At 41.0% G+C, this 16,839-nt stretch overlaps 1 protein-coding gene across 1 annotated transcript; it reads right to left on the reverse strand.

Moving 5' to 3' along the window:
* Positions 1–2,956: 2,956 nt before the first annotated feature.
* LOC137259621 (integrin alpha-X-like) lies at positions 2,957–15,238 on the reverse strand. The gene is made up of 6 exons (XM_067797235.1): positions 15,224–15,238; positions 14,209–14,317; positions 7,318–7,437; positions 5,640–5,825; positions 4,161–4,307; positions 2,957–3,549 (listed from the first exon to the last, which is right to left on the reverse strand). Exons 1-6 carry the CDS (start codon positions 15,236–15,238, stop codon positions 2,957–2,959), a joined length of 1,170 nt encoding a protein of 389 aa, XP_067653336.1.
* Between the last annotated feature and the right edge of the window lie 1,601 nt (positions 15,239–16,839).

Genomic DNA, 16,839 nt, shown 5'->3' on the forward strand with positions numbered 1-16,839 from the left:
CCCGATCTCTAACGATACCTTTGCTTGTGTTCAGAAACTGTTACCGGAATGCCCACGAAAGATTTGATGTTCATCAGGTTGGCTGTTTGTTGTTTTTTCCCACACTCAGCTAACAGTGCACCCGAAAGTAAGCATCTAATGTTTTTCACATTCCCAGCAATACCTTGAATACCTTTGGATACAACAAAGGGGTTCAGTTTAACGGTGTCTTGTACGGAGTCTCAATCACAACGAAACGCGGCCAATACTCAATCGATGCAGACGGTCTGTGGTCAGTATCAACAGGGTCAATTTCAAGTGGACGTTTGGGGTGTTTTTGGGTGGAATTTCATAAGTCATGGTTAGTATAATATGGTTCATCATCCGAGCTCCCCACCCACAACGTAGTATCACAAGGATAATGCTAAAGCAAGCGGGCCTCCAACTTACAGCACCAAGAATACCCGGATGACATACTACAGCAGAAGAATTAAAAGATTAATAATTCCACCAGATTGTCCCATGAGCCAACGCCTTCTGGGCACACGACTCTTGGCAAAAACGTGAATTTGTAAAATTGAAATTCTCAATGTCCAAAAATCCGCCAAGACCTAATAATATATACATTACAATTCTCAGACGTCTGCCCCACATTATGTATTGTGATGCTCAGGGCTTGGCGTGACCAACCGACTGGTTGAACTGGGTCCATTCAACCACCCGTCTAGGTGAAGTTAAGGCCGAAGTGGTGTGTTGAGCAATAGGAACACTGGTCCTGGCCCCATGCCCTCAACCCGTAAACTCCCGTCCTCCACCGATACAGGGCCGCAACCCACGGCAAACCGGTTGGTGGACCAACTATCCCCCCGGATCAACAACGGGGGTGAACGGCTCTTCGCGTTACCCAGCACCCACCACGAGGAGGGTTGTTCACGGGTGCCGAGATGTCACAGCAGGGGAATGGTTTACACAAATTAGAAAACTGAACCCGGAAAACGCATAAACAAAGCATCGAATATTACAGATTCCTTGTGTAAACAATTTACTGGCCCATTCCATTACAGATCATTACTTGTTACAGATCCGATTCCACAGACATTGCATGCAGATCATATTCCTCATATAGACATTTGGTGCAGACCTAATTAGGATGCATAAAAATAATTAAATGATTCTAGGGCACATTTGTTTTCAAAAGTGACGCTGCAATTCAAGTAATGTCTGTAAGTAATAGGTTTTTGACCTACAGTGATACTGTCGTTTGCCTATATATATACTCATGGAAAAATTTAAGGGAACGCATGAAATAGCTGTGACTTTTAATCTTTGAAACAGTAAAAGAAAAGTTCATACAGATGAAAAGGCTTATGTCAAGTGATGAAAATCAATATCAGATGTGTCCCCCATGTATCTGGAGAACTGCTTGGCATCGTAGTGGCATACTGCGAATGGGTGTACGGATGGTACCAATCGCCATTCTTCCCGGAGAGACACGAAAAGTTCATTCAAATTGCTGGGTTGAAGAGGTCTGTCCCGAACATTGCGCCCAAGAATATCCCAAAGATGTTCGGTGGGGTTAAGGTCAGGACTTTTAGCCGGCCATTGCAACACCCGGATACCTACAGCCCTCAGTCTGTCCCAACAAACATGGGCGATGTGAGGGCGGGCATTGTCATGCTGGAACGCGAACATTCGACCTGCTGTACGCACAAGAGGGTTCACAATCGGGTTCAAGATCTCGTCACGATATCGTAATGATATCGCACACCTGTTATCCTGCCATCAACCCGCACAAGTTCTGTTTTGTGGTTAAAGGTAAACCCACCCCACACCATAACAGAGCCCTCTCCATAGCGATCATGCTGTTTGATGGTGCAGGCACTGTGACTTTCCCCAACGCGTCTCTAAACTCGAATTCGACCGCCATTATGGTCTAGTGTGTACCTGCTCTCTTCACTAAACATGGTGTTTATCCATTGACGTACGGTTCTTCCTCCATGGTTCCGTGCCCACTGCAGTCTCAAGCACTTGTGTTGCTCAGTATATGTTTTGGTGATAAAATTTGCTTCCCTCCAAAGTTCGTAAAGATTAGCTCCTTCTAAGATGTCGACAAAACGTTTCTGGTTTTTCGTTTATTAATATGCCTACGGTCTTGTGTATCTACATTATGATTTTATATGATTCAGTGCCTTACTTTGACAAGCCATACATTTACTTTGACAAGAACATCCTCTGTTTCGTCTCAGTGCATTAGCCAGTGTCGTGCACTGACAAGAACATGTGTTTGAACAAACTTACCTGCTTCTGATATTGTCTGATCAGTGGACAAAGGTAAGGACGATGTAGCATTGGTTAGGAGCTCAATATGAACTTTAGCGAGTGGGTGAGCGAGTGAGTGAGTTAATATTTAACGTCACATCGGCAATATTTCAGTCATATCTTGACGAGAACATTTAACATTGAAAAGGAATGTTACAGTATATTGTAAAACCTGTCAACGACGGATAGTAAAACAACTAGAATATCACAATCTGAATTATAACTAGCGTGAAAAGTTAAAACTAATTTCACTATTCGGACAATATAAATATAAAAACAGGCTATAGATCACCAGGAGCTAAAGGTAGATCACCATACTAGAGGCCATGGGGACTTACATTACTTCTGCTACCTGCATGGTCCCTAGCTGGATTACAAGGTCCCCTCAGCTGCTGGTGACTGTATGCAAGGTTAGAGAACACCCTGAATCTGATCATGGTTCATTCTCAGTTAGTGACACCGACAAGAATAGAATGTGTCTAGTCAGCGCCTAGAAATCGGTGTCTCCATGATACTGTAAAGATCCTGATGCAGTGGTAAAGAAGTCGGTCACACAAACTACTGTGTTCTTCCTTGTAGTGGAATGAACTGTAATCACCTCATCAAAGACAAAAACAAAATGATACAGTATGCAACTTGATATTTTATTAAAGTCGGATCAGCGTCCCTCATACACAGTTTCCTGCTCAGCACCGCATGTAGGATCAGGATTCAGAGCAGAAGTGATCACAGTCGCTGTTGAATGACCACCGAGTTTCAGAATGTGATGTGGTGAGGTTGCCATTTCAAGCACTGTGGTCTTGCTCACAACCAGACCGACTGTCACCACATATATCTCGGCCTTTGCTTTCAAGGCTTCAACGTCTTGTTTCAGGCTAGATTGGTCCTTGAAGATACCATCAGTGAAGAGCAAAACGATGTTGTCTGCATCAGCCCTGTCACCGTTGTGGTACGTAAAGACGTCAGACGCTGAGAGTTCTAAAGCGCTGGAGACGAGAGTTCCTCCACCTTGCCCATGGGCAGATGCTATGGTTTCGACGACATCCATGGTGTTGTTATAGGTATCCAAATGAAAACCAACTTTGGCCGTGTTGGCGAAGGAAAGAAAAGCGACACTGGTTTCCGTTCGACTGATATTGAGGTGTCTGACAATGTTGAGGATGAAATCCTTCATCTTCCTGTAATCGCTGTTAATGACGGATGAAGACACGTCCTCTATGATCAAGATATCCAGGGGACCAGGGCGACATTCTGCAAGCAGGAAGGTGTACATCACTGTAGTATATCACTGATGGTGCATAAGCCATGCATCGCACACTATTATTACATGCATGAAACACCCGTTATATAGATTGTATACCATTGTTACATATATGATACAACACTGTTGCATCGTACACTATGTTACATGGATCTTACATACTTAGATGGATACATCATCGTTACATGGATGTAACTACATGGATTTACATGCATGGTACATCATTGTTACATGGATCGTTCACCGTTGTTACATGGATAAACACCATTCTTACATGGATGAACACCATTGTTACATGGATGATACACCATTGGTACATGGATGATACACCATTGGTACATGGATGATACACCGTTGTTACATGGATGATACACCATTGTAACATGGATGATACACATGGATTTACATGGATGGTAAATCATTGTTACATGGATCGTTCACCATTGTTAAATTAACCATGCGTCGTTCGTTACACCAGTGTTACATGGGCATGTTTCAGTGTCTGTATTCGGACCCTGGCACACGCTCCTCGTACATAAAAACCACACAGTATTAGGTTTTATGACAGCGTTTAGATTGTTGATATCTAAGTAATCATTACCAAAACAATAGTTGGCAGAGTACCAAGAAAAAGCTCTTAGAGTAAAAACCCTCGTGTTTTCACAAGTCTTTGTCATGACCGGAATCGGCTCAGTGCAGGGATTTTCACCATCCTCTTCACACACCAATTCAATGCTGCCCCATCTTCCTGCAAAGATGAAATGAATGACTGAGTGAAGCATGCAATATCCAACTTTTAGGCTGATATCAGAAACAAAGGCCTCGCTGCTTGGGTATGATGCCGAACAATCTGATTCCAAACTCTGCATTCCGCGTTTGAGAGTTTGCAGGCTGTCATGCTCAGCACTCAGGAAAGCCTGGTAATACGGAAGATCGGATCAGACTGATTGACAGTGTGAAAGGATTAAGCGTTTAATGGCGCACTTGACAACGTTCCGGCTACATGTGGAGTTAACGGCATTATCGGCATTATATCTGCGAGTGAGTGAGTTAATATTTCACGTCACATTGCCAATATTTCAAACAGGAATATTTAAAACGGAAATGGAATATATGATGGACAGTAAAAATACTAGAATATCACAGACATAAACATAAAACTAGCATGAAAAACTAAAACACTGTAATTGAAGAAGACTATACAATATAAAACACTGGCTATAGATTGCCAACAACTGAAGGTTGGTCAGCATACTATGGGGGCTTACAGTACTTTTGCTACCTGCATGGACCCTAGCTGGATTAATACAACACAACACCAAATTCTAAAATAATCTTTTGTCATTCATAGTTACAATCTGTGCTACAGACCATCCTTTCTCAAATTAGTGAGGTAACCTTAAGTCACTGAGGTAACCTTAGTGCAGTGTTAAAGAGTGATACGTAAGGTTAACCTTAGTAAAGGTTGCGTCGTGAAGGAAGCCCCTGATCCATTGTTCTTAAGACAAATGGATTTTTAGTAACCGAGTTTTCACCAGGCAATCCAGTGATTGATCCAGATGGCCGGATACTGTGACTCGTTTTTCAACCAAATCGGCGGGACTGACCTCCTTGTTCATTAAGTCGCTTTTACGACAAGCACATGCTTCAAGCACATGTGCACTTGATAGACGACATGTATGCCACCACACGCGTTCTTTACACGCGATGGTCGACATTTATGCCACCACACCTGTTCCCTACACTTGATAGTCGACATTTATGCCACCAAACCTGTTCCTTACACTTGATAGTCGACATTTATGCCACCAAACCTGTTCCTTACACTTGATAGTCGACATTTATGCCACCAAACCTGTTCCTTACACTTGATAGTCGACATTTATGCCACCAAACCTGTTCCTTACACTTGATAGTCGACATTTATGCAACCAAGTCTGTTCTCTACACATGATATGTGATCTTTATGTTACCAGATCTGTTCCCTATACTTGATAGTCGACACAACTACTCACTCGTTACTCTCCTGCACCCCAAATATGTCATAGAGATACGAGTTAACCATAATACTGTCACCAACCTTTACTCCATATTGGATTGTTGGATCCACAGGAAGGGATACTTGGCTGACGATTTAGTAGCTTCATGCCCTTCGCTACACTGTACCACCCGCTCTGGAGTCCCATGTCGGTAGCATGACCGATCACGTGGTTAGAAGGCAGACGTTCATCCATTCGAGGTAAAGGTCTGCTGATACTGCACGGATCTTCAATGAGAAGGTTAAAAAAAAACAATTGTTAGTGTTTGTTTGTACGCCTTACACTGCGTGTTCCAGCAGTTTGGCAGCTGGCTACATGGCGACCAAACAACGTTCATCTATCCGACTTAAACATGACACGTATATATTCTCAAACACAATTTTACGAACATGCTATTCTGGCAGCGGATCGTGTTGTGTTATGCAAATAATTACCCTTGACGTGGACAGTGTTAGAAAAAAAGACCTTTCGGGAATTTTCGAGAAGAATATTTAGAATAAAAGTATGAGAATTTCGCATATAACGATACATAATGTTGCAAACTGTCCAAATGACTTGCTGCATGCCTGATCTTTTTTTCTACACAGTATTCCAGTAAAACAATGCTGGCGTGTAAACAATCGAGTGTGGAACCAAACAATAGGTTGTCAATATTGCGAGCAACGACTGACTCGCAAAAGATACAATGACACGCAAAGCGCCGTAGCTGACCTGGAACCCTTTTGGTCGCCTATTCATCGAATCAGATAACCCTGAAGGATGGTGAGTGAGTGAGTGAGTTAATATTTAACGTCACATCGGCAATATCTCAGCCAAATCGTGACGAGAACATTCAACAATGAAAAAGAGCATATAAACATTATAAAAACCTGTCAACGAAGGGCAGTAAAACAGCTAGAATATCACAGTTTCAATTAAAACTAGCATGGAAAGTTAAAAGTAATAGCACTATTTAGACAATACAATATAACAACAGACTATGGATCGCCAACAACAGAAGGTAGACCTGAAGGATGGGTTGCTTGTGACCACTATGAGGATATAAAAACTCGAAATTGCAAGAAACAGATTAAAATGCTCAAATTTCGTGAAGACCATTAAATTGGCGGTTGGGCAGGTAATCAGTATCACAAGTTGGTTGACAAAGCAATTCATGCAATGAAAGAGAACACAAGAGGACCATTGTGGGCCAAATTTGTTATAAAAACAAAACGGAAGCCAAGAACATGAATGAAACGCTATATTTCACGATAATTAACAAGACAGTAGGTGTCACGATATGCATATTTACACCAAAAACAAATAAATATTGTTTTTAAAATATCAGTATTTCGGAGCCATTTCTGAGGAGACCCAAGCTGTAGACGCATATTTCGCCTCATACTCAACCAAAATTATGAGTGAGTGAGTGAATGAGCTTAGTTTTACGCCGCACTCAGCAGTATTCCAGCTTTATGGCGGAGGTCTGGGCCAGACAATACAGTGATCAACAGCATGAACATCGATATGAGCAATTGGGAACCAATGGCATGTGTCAACCAAGTCAGCGAGCCTGACCACCCGATCCCGTTAGTCGCTTCTTACGACAGGCATAGTCACCTTTTATGGCAAGCATGGGTTGCTGTAGGCCTATTCTACCTCGGGACCTTCACGGGTCACCAAATATATGAAATGTCGACCTTGAAAAAGAAGTACATGACGACGGTTAAGTAGACCTACCCCCTTCACATGTTGGTCCAGAGAAGCCGTAAGGACACTGACAAGAAAAGCCATCCCGTTCCTCTTTACAGATACCGCCGTTTCTACAGAGAGTTTTAGCCGATGTACAGAACTTGGGCTCTGAAGAATGACAACAGGCACACAGATAATTCTTGAATGCACCATAAATGTAAAGACTGATTTCAGAAGCACCTGCTGGAAGCTAGAGGTACAAGTTATGTTTGTTATTTGTTCTTGTCAGGATTTTTAAACGTTTTAGAAATGTTATTCTGTATAAATGGAATTTGCGAGGAAAGATGGGTGCCGAAAAACATGCCGAATTTCGGCTCTAAATGTCTTAACGGATGTCACTCTATTGTTCAGATGACGACATTGCGCCATATTGCGACGGCATGACGTCATATCGGAGTATTTACAACACTTCTGAAATATATGGCTACCACTGACCATTTTGCCTGTAGATTTGCACAAATACCCTGAGGAAATATCGAAGTTACTAAACACGACCGGTACACCATTGCGAGACGTATAGCGCCGATACCTCACAGACTAAAATAATGGTCTGTTTTATTGGCATTTTGGAAGTGAGTGAGTGAGTGAGTGAGTGAGTGAGTGAGTGAGCGAGCGAGTGAGGTTTTATGTCCCACTCACCAATATTCCAGCTATATTTCAGTCGTGACCGAATTTCTGCTTTTCTAAATGTCTCCACGGAAGTCATTCTATTGTTCAGATGGTGACACTGCGCCACATGACATCTTATCGCAGTGTATACAACACTTCTGAAATGTCATATGGCTACTACTGACCATTTTGCATGTAGAATCGCACAAATAGACATGAGCAAATATTGAAGTTACTAAACACGATCGGAATACTATTGCAGGACGTATACCTGCAGTTACCTCACAGACTGAAAGGATGGTCTGCTTGAATGGCATTTTAGAAGTTGACAGATAATAGAAAAGCATAACTCTTTATGAATGACAACTTGTTTAGTTCTCCGATGCGACGTTTCAGCGTAGCTTCTTATAGCATTGTCAAGCAAGAGTAAAGCATACAATACGGACCAGGCTTTTATACTTATAGCAGGGATTAAGTAAGGAAATGCAAGAGGAGATTCACAATAGCAGCGATGGGATAGGTAATATTACAATATCAATGGGAGGAGGCCAATTTTGAGGAGGCGGAACACGATATACATAGCAGATGGAGTAGGTAATAATACAATAAAAACTCTGAGGAAGCCAAAGTAGAACATATGGTGGGCAATAATACAATGATAGTAGGAAGAAGCCAGAGTAGACCATGGGGTGGGCAATAATACAATGATAGTAGGAGGAAGCCACAGCAGAACATGGGGTGGGCAATAATACAATGTTAATTGGAGGAAGCCAGAGTAGACCATGGGGTGGGCAATAATACAATGATAGTGGGGGGAAGCCATAGCAGAACATGGGGTGGGCAGTAATACAATGTTAATTGGAGGAAGCCAGAACAGAACATGGGGTGGGCAATAATACAATGTTAATAGGAGGACGCCAGAGTAGAACATGGGATGGGCAATAATACAATGTTAATAGGAGGAAGCAAGGTATTCATAGCAGATGGAAATAATTGGCAATGATGGCTGGAGTGCTCTGTTATCCATAAAGTATTATACATTTCTAGACTGAAAGGATGTTGAATCTTTAGTACCGAATATGTTGGATATGTCCACTGTAGTGTGGCTACATCTGTGCGAGGAGATGTGGCAATACAAGTCCTGTAATACTGTGATATCAGACACATACAGCATATGTTCAGAATGGGACATACTACAGGATCCAGATTTAAGCCATTAAAAATAATATCAATACCAACCAACCGCACATCCATCTAACATGAAAGGAAATGTGAAACATGAATTACAAAATCCCAAACTAAACTCAAAATCAACAAACGGCTTATCTTCATACCCCCTTTCCCTTTTGTCTACAAACGTGTTAAACCACGTTTAATAAAAGGTTTAATCAGAGGCAAATGAAAACTAAACAATAACAAAACAACATTATCAAACATTAAAATAGAAAAAAGCCCAAGCCCCTAAAGCAAAGAACAGCACATCAAAACAAATAAACAAACAAGTAAATGCAATAAATATGAACCAAAATAAGTCTGCAAAAACAAAAGTGACGCCAATTTAATTATTTTAAACATACCTGTTAAATTATACTAGGCGTGAAATAAGAAGTGATCGAGTTTGTACACGCATGAACCATGCCAGTGAACCTGACCACACGGTTATCTAAGTCAGCTCATAAGAGAATTGTGTTTTGCTATGAACCAAAGCAAACCCACTTCATCACGGGAACATGCCGTAAGGGGTGATGAAGACCAAATATATCCAGATCTTCACTGGGAAAAACAAGATCGAATATAAGCGGACCCTGTTACATGTAATCACAAGCATGGGTTCCTTAGGACAAAATCTAAGCTGAACAACACATGAAGAACCCAGTGTAACCCATCTTCACACGGAGAGACATGTATGGGCTGTTGAAGACCATATCTAACCTATCTTCACACGGAGAGACATGTATGGGCCGTTGAAAACCATATCTAACCTATCTCCACACAGAGAGACATGTATGGGCTGTTGAAAATCATATCTAACCTATCTCCACACGGAGAGACATGTATGGGCTGTTGAAGTCCACATCTAACATATCTCCACACGGGGAGACAAGTATAGGTTGTTGAAGACCAATTCTGAGAGGATTTTCAAAGGGAGAGACATGCATGGGTCTCTTAAGACCAAATCTAACCAGGAGTTATAAACGGAGACACATCCGTGGGTTGCTGAAGACAAAATATTACTATGTCTTCACATGGAGAGACGAGTGTAGGTTGATGAAGACAAAATATTACTAAATCTTCACATGGAGAGACAAGTATGGATTGCTGAAGACAAAATCTTACCATGTCTTCACATGGAGAGCCAAGTATGGGATGCTGAAGACAAAATATTACTATGTCTTCACATGGAGAGACAAGTATGGGTTGCTGAAGACAAAATATTACTATGTCTTCACATGGAGAGACAAGTATGGGTTGATGAAGACCAGTGTAACCGTGATATTCACAGAAAGAAACAAACATGGTTCGATGGGAATGATGATGTTATTGGGAGCAGCAAGTTGCTGTATATTTTGTATAACATGACTTACCTTGATTGTTAAAACAAATCATGCTACTCACGGAAACAGAAAGCACTCCCCTTTACTTCTGTTCTCAATTCATATCTGTAGCCATCACGACAGAAAGCATGTTTTATTTCAAACTCCTTGAAACATGTGTCACTCTCGTTCTGGACACAAACCACTGATATACCTCTTTCGCTACCTGTAAAGATACAGAGTAATGTATATCGTAAAGTATCTATGCGATAATACCTACTACTGTGTAGAGAAGATATTTAAACCTTTCCAACCTCTGCATTGTCAGTTATCGCCCCCTCCACTTTTATACCTATGCATACAACAAACGTACTACGAGAAGAGAACTGAAACTACTACCTACTCTAACTATAGCTGTAATTTACTGTACTACTATGAGAGTGAGTTTAGTTTTACGCCGTACTCACCAATATGCCATGTAAAAATGGACTATTGATCACCAACAACTGAGAGTAGATCACCATACTAGGGTTACTGGGGACTTACAGTGCGTCATAAATGGAGAGTATAATTGGGACCACGGGGTGCCTTATTTGCCTACAGATGAAGTAAATTACAGATGATATCTCAAGATACCTTTCTGCCAGATGGGATACTTTCCGCCACAGTGTCCAACTCCTGGAGGGTAATCAAGAAGTGATCCACCATATACGGAATCATAATATCTAACTTGAAGCGTTGAATCGTCGATTGTCTGATTTCCCTTATAGAATGGCCATCGACTCGCACTGTCCTTAAGAATGACTGGACTTTGTGTGCAAGGATCTGGAACATAACGTCATATATGAGAATCCACAAAACAAAGATGGAGGTGAGGTGAGGTGAGGTGAGGTGAGGTGAGGTGAGGTGAGGTGAGGGGAGGGGAGGTGAGGGGAGGTGAGGGGAGGTGAGGGGAGTCAGGGGAGGGGAAGGGAGGCTAGGTATTTTAAACTAGTGTGTACCTAAATTACAGTACTTTTTTTAGGTCAGAGCAAGATAGCAACCTTAATGACAGAGCTCATCTGTGCCTCAACTATAACATCACCCTGTTTAGATCAAGATGATATAATAACCGGCTAAAGACTGCCATCGGCTGAAAGTAGATCACCACACTAGTGTCAAGTGGAACTTCCAATACTTCTGCTACCAGCATTGAGCAGTTTGAATTTACATCATTCCTTCAGGTGTTGGTGACTTTCTTTTCACATCAGCCATACATTAAAGGAACATATATTCTACTGTTAAATGTAGGGATGTACATACAGTTAGTTGACGATGCATCAATCCTGTCAGAATGTATTACCACCAACAATATAACGTATTTGCTCACTCTAGCAAGTTACACTTCAGCATCGAATTACAATGCATACCAACAATATAAATTAATTTAGTTTCTTTACTAAACAAACCCCTAAACATTAAATTCGAATTCATATAAGTGAACATAGTCTTCACACATGATGATCTGAAATCCCGTATGATAGAAATATATATACTGTCCAGCACAAGGGCTAAATAATGAAATATTGTCACATTTAATGAAAACAACACATAAGTACATCTTGTGTAGTGAGTTCATATTTAACGTCACATCGGCAATATTTCAGCCATATCGTGACGAGAACAATTAACACTGAAAAGGAATGTATGTGTGCGATAAAGACCTGTCGACAGCTTACAGTATAAATCTAGAACATTACACTTAGATTTAAAAGTGATCACCCGATCCCGGTAGTCGGCTCTTCCAACAAGCATAGTCGCCTTTTATGGCAAGAATGGGTTACTGGATGTTCTATCCCGGACCTTCACAGGTCAGACCTTTTTCTGACTTTTTTCTGTTATCATTTATTCTTTCATTTATTCACATATGTACTTATTTCTTTGGGGTTTTTTTTCTTTATTTCGTTCACATATAATTTTCGCTCTTAATTCTTATTATCAAGCATTCATCCATTGTAAAATTCCGACTGATGCAATAAACTGGTTGTAGTTGTGTTAAAAACAGCTGAAGTTGCACTGGGAACGAACCAAGTCACTGTGTGCGTTGGAGCATGAGGCACACGCTAATTAGCACAAATGCTAAAGAAAGCAAGCGAGTGACCTGTCCCCGTTGCAGATTATCCCTGGTTAAACAGAGAGAGAAAAGAATATTTATGTGTCACTTGTTATAAATATATAAAATATACATACATAATTAAAACACTGATAAAATATAATATCCATATGGCCTACGAGACATAAGACACTACAGAACGTATAGTGGTGCATGAAATGAAAAATCTCTCACAGTATGTAAGTCCCAATGATAAAAACAAGGTTATAGTGAATAACGTATCCACAGTGGTGTATATTTAGTTACAGGACAACAATATGCGTTTCCGTAAACGTTTAAGTAACCAATGCAGCTTGAGGTTTAATCAACTTAATACGAATGCGGCCTGGTCCGACAAGAGAGAAAAATAAGGATTAATATCTATTTTATATTTTATATTATTTTATCAATTTAATCAATTTAATCAATCACTTAAGTCGTAAGGACAGACAGTCAAAAAGTGGACACAACATTTACAGATTCTAATTATACGAGTGTTTTGGGGCGTGTCAATCTACCAACCTCTGTTTCCAGAGGTAGGGTGCCACAGCGTAATTTACTAAGGATACTACGGTGAGATCTAGGTAGAATTTCAGTACCATATGGTTCGGCTGTTATTAATTTCTTAAACCTTCAGTACGTACGGAGTTTATTCGAGATAAGTTTCCCTCGGTCGTTCCAAAGTTCTTTATTCCGATTTTGACAATTTAAAGATCGTACCCACTGTGAGATATATCAAGCTCCCGTTTTAGATGTATTATACAGGTCTACCACAGGGTGTCTAAATTGCTAAGAATAGGAACTACAATTTTATTCCAGGATTTCGAAAAAGTACTGGACCATCTACATATGGCATTCGGTATTCTCGACTGTTCAGTGCAGCAGAGCATATGCCAAAAACGTACAATTTCAATTGTTTGTTTAGAGAAAAGAGTCGTCCAAGCCATCTCTCCTCGGACCACTAAATTTGGGATCTTACTGCCGACGCCTAGGAAGAATCTACAGACCTTATTTTGTACTGCATCTATACAACTGAATTGTTTGTACCCCATACGACTGGGCCATAGGATAAGATAGGCAGGACAAGATTATTGTATGACGTATTGAAGACGTTATAAGCCAAAACATTTATTTGGAAATCGAGATGACATTGCTCTGGATGCAATGGGTGAGGTGAGGTGAGGTGAGGTGAGGTGAGGTGAGGTGAGGTGAGGTGAGGTGAGGTGAGGTGAGGTGAGGTGAGGTGAGGTGAGGTGAGGTGAGGTGAGGTGAGGTGAGGTGAGGTGAGGTGAGGTGAGGTGAGGTGAGGTGAGGTGAGGTGAGGTGAGGTGAGGTGAGGTGAGGTGAGGTGAAAACGTTCAAAGTAAGGAACAAGTGTTTAGCCTTCCTTGCCACAATTTCCAACTTTAACCGAACTCGTGGTATCCTCAATAATAAATACCGGTTAAAAACACAGACTTTTGAAAAATGTCAGAATAAGACAAAGGATATTTTAATATTCGATAATGATTAATAAACAAAGACTTGTGACAGTGTCGGAATAATGCAATGGGCATTTCTTATGATTTACTAAAAGTCAGATTATTGTCAATAAATGTCAGCTACCTTTCACATGGTGATTGTGTTGTCCATGTGGTGAGTAGGCTTCTCCATCCATCTGGCCGGAACAAAAGGAAAGCAGGGACAGAACAAGCAGGATGCGGAACATCGTTTCCTGAAGAAAGATAAACTGACACATGATAAACATAAAGCTAATAGAAACATATATCAATGTTCCATAACATTCGATTAAAATGAAAGCTGTAGATAACGACGACTTGAGGTATACCACCTTACCCGGGAGTTTGACTCCCTGCATGAATACCAAGCAGAATGTATCACGTAACTTTATCCACTGACAGTTGGAGATAACACTGGCCTTAATTTATACGAAACATATGAAGCATTCACATAACTGTTGCAGTTAAGATGTGCCTGGGGATATTTTAACAAACAAGCGGTCGAAGATACTGCTTGACAAGTATTAGATGAGCCAGCGCACTGAACGCAGTTGTGACAAGCAGGCGGGGCAAGTAATCTGAACGAATATACTTGGTTGCTACAGGTAGATTGGCGATTAAGCACGTGCAATACATGCTGATCGTGGCGTGAAATCAATACCGCTCCCGTTTAACACGTGTCTCGAAGAGCGATTTAATTCAACCTGTTTCACTCTCGTTTCAAATGAAATATTCTGGAGAAATTTGGAGTTTGCATATTAAACTACCATTCAAAAAATGAGGACCGTGACTAAATGGCAGACAGAAACAAACGTTCCTTGTCTGACATGGTCTTGTTATGCCATCTCAAAGGTGAGAAACCCACTGGCGTAGTCCTTCAGGTTTACAAGTAGGGTCTGTCGGGGAGCCTAGTTCTTAAAACATTCGCTCGTTACACCGAAAACACAGATTCGACTGCATGCAATGGTACAGTGTGAAGTCATTTCTGGTCTCCGTCGTCGTCATATTGTTGGAACATTCACAGGCACAATTCTATGACAACCCAGAACAGCAGCAAGTGACCCACGTGGCGAAACATCATGTTTATCTGCTGACTGACCACAACACCATTATCAACTTACCTTGAGCATAACCATTGTGGACTGTATTGTCCGGATGGATACAACGGTATACAAGGAGTTGCTTTAAATAATATCAATGTCAGTTTGCCAAGGACATAGCAAGATTCAGTTTCTCAATAGTGCTACCGTGGCACTTTTCACAAGTAATTTTCGATTCACAGCGCCAGTTATAGGAAAAACGTGTCTTTATTGCTTTTAATAATCGAACACACACACTTCATAAAGACCTTTATTAAATGTACATTTCTTGTAGACCCACTAGAGTTCCATCGTTGAATTAATTATCACACAAAGTAACGGGATCGTGGACTAAATACGTTTAAATTTGAAATTTTCTATCGACATGATGTCGGCATATTGTAAGTACCAAATAGTGAGTGATTATAGTTTTTCGCCGTTTTTGGCAGTTGTTTTAATGTTTTTTCACCAGATTATGCCTCACGCATATTATCCATATGGGAATTAAACCTGGACGTGAACGTGATGTGCAAACGCTTTAACCACGTGGCTCCTCCACTGCCCCTGACTGTTATAAAAAGACTTCAGTCTGTTTTGGGCACTACAGGACAAGTTGTTCAACGTTCAACAATTCCTGTTGCATCCCTTAGACTTGCCAGAAGCCACATCACAGAACTACAAAAACGATACATTATAGCATTGTGATTAGGGGTGCAAGGGGTTATAGGAGTCACGTTTTATCCACCAAGCCAAATTGTCGCTGACACGGCCCCAAACGCCCTGATGGGGGTGGGCTGAGGGCAGGGGATAAGGGGGGAGATGACCAAGCCAAGGAAGACAAAAGTACTCCATACTTTATCATTGTCTTCCTTACTGCTTGAAGATGGACCTTTTCTCACGGTGCTCTGTGATGACTTTCGTGAACGGAAACAAAGAACGGATTCACTGTACGGGTGCGGTATGGCGTCGTCCCACTTGTCCGGTCAGGTAATCCGATGTAATCAAATTTAAGTGTTACGCTTGGGTTGCTGGTCCGTTATAGCCAGTTTCAGTGAGCTCAGTTCAGTTGTTAGTTAGTTACTTTCACTTACCCACGGAGTGAGTGAGTGAGTGAGTTAATATTTAACGTCACATCGGCAATATTGCAGCCATATCGTGACGAGAACATACATGACAAAGAGGAATATATATGCATATTATGAACACCCTGTCTACGAAGGACAGTAAAACCACAAGACTATCACAGTTAATATTAAAACTAGTGTGGAAACTTATAAAAATATAACAGTAGCATTATTTGGACAATACAATATAAAAACAGGCCATAGATCGCCAACAACAGAGGGTAGATCACCATACCAGGGACCATGGGGACTTACAGTACCTCTGCTACCTGCATGGTCCCTGGCTGGATTTACATCATCCCCTCAGCTGTTGGCGACTGTATGCTAGATTAGCCACAAATTAAAATGACACATATTCTACGATTAAAAAAGTGAAAGATTGAATCTGACTTAAATCGTTTTGGGACTTACGTACCCTCTCAGGAGGACAATAATTTTACGGTACTTCAACCCCCTTCGAGGATACAGCCACTAACAATCTCAGTTGCTAATTCAACTTCCAATAATAAAATACTTATTTATTTACATGTCAGT

Source organism: Haliotis asinina, chromosome 13, assembly GCF_037392515.1.
Source record: "Haliotis asinina isolate JCU_RB_2024 chromosome 13, JCU_Hal_asi_v2, whole genome shotgun sequence".
Classification (NCBI taxonomy): Eukaryota; Metazoa; Mollusca; class Gastropoda; order Lepetellida; family Haliotidae; genus Haliotis; species Haliotis asinina.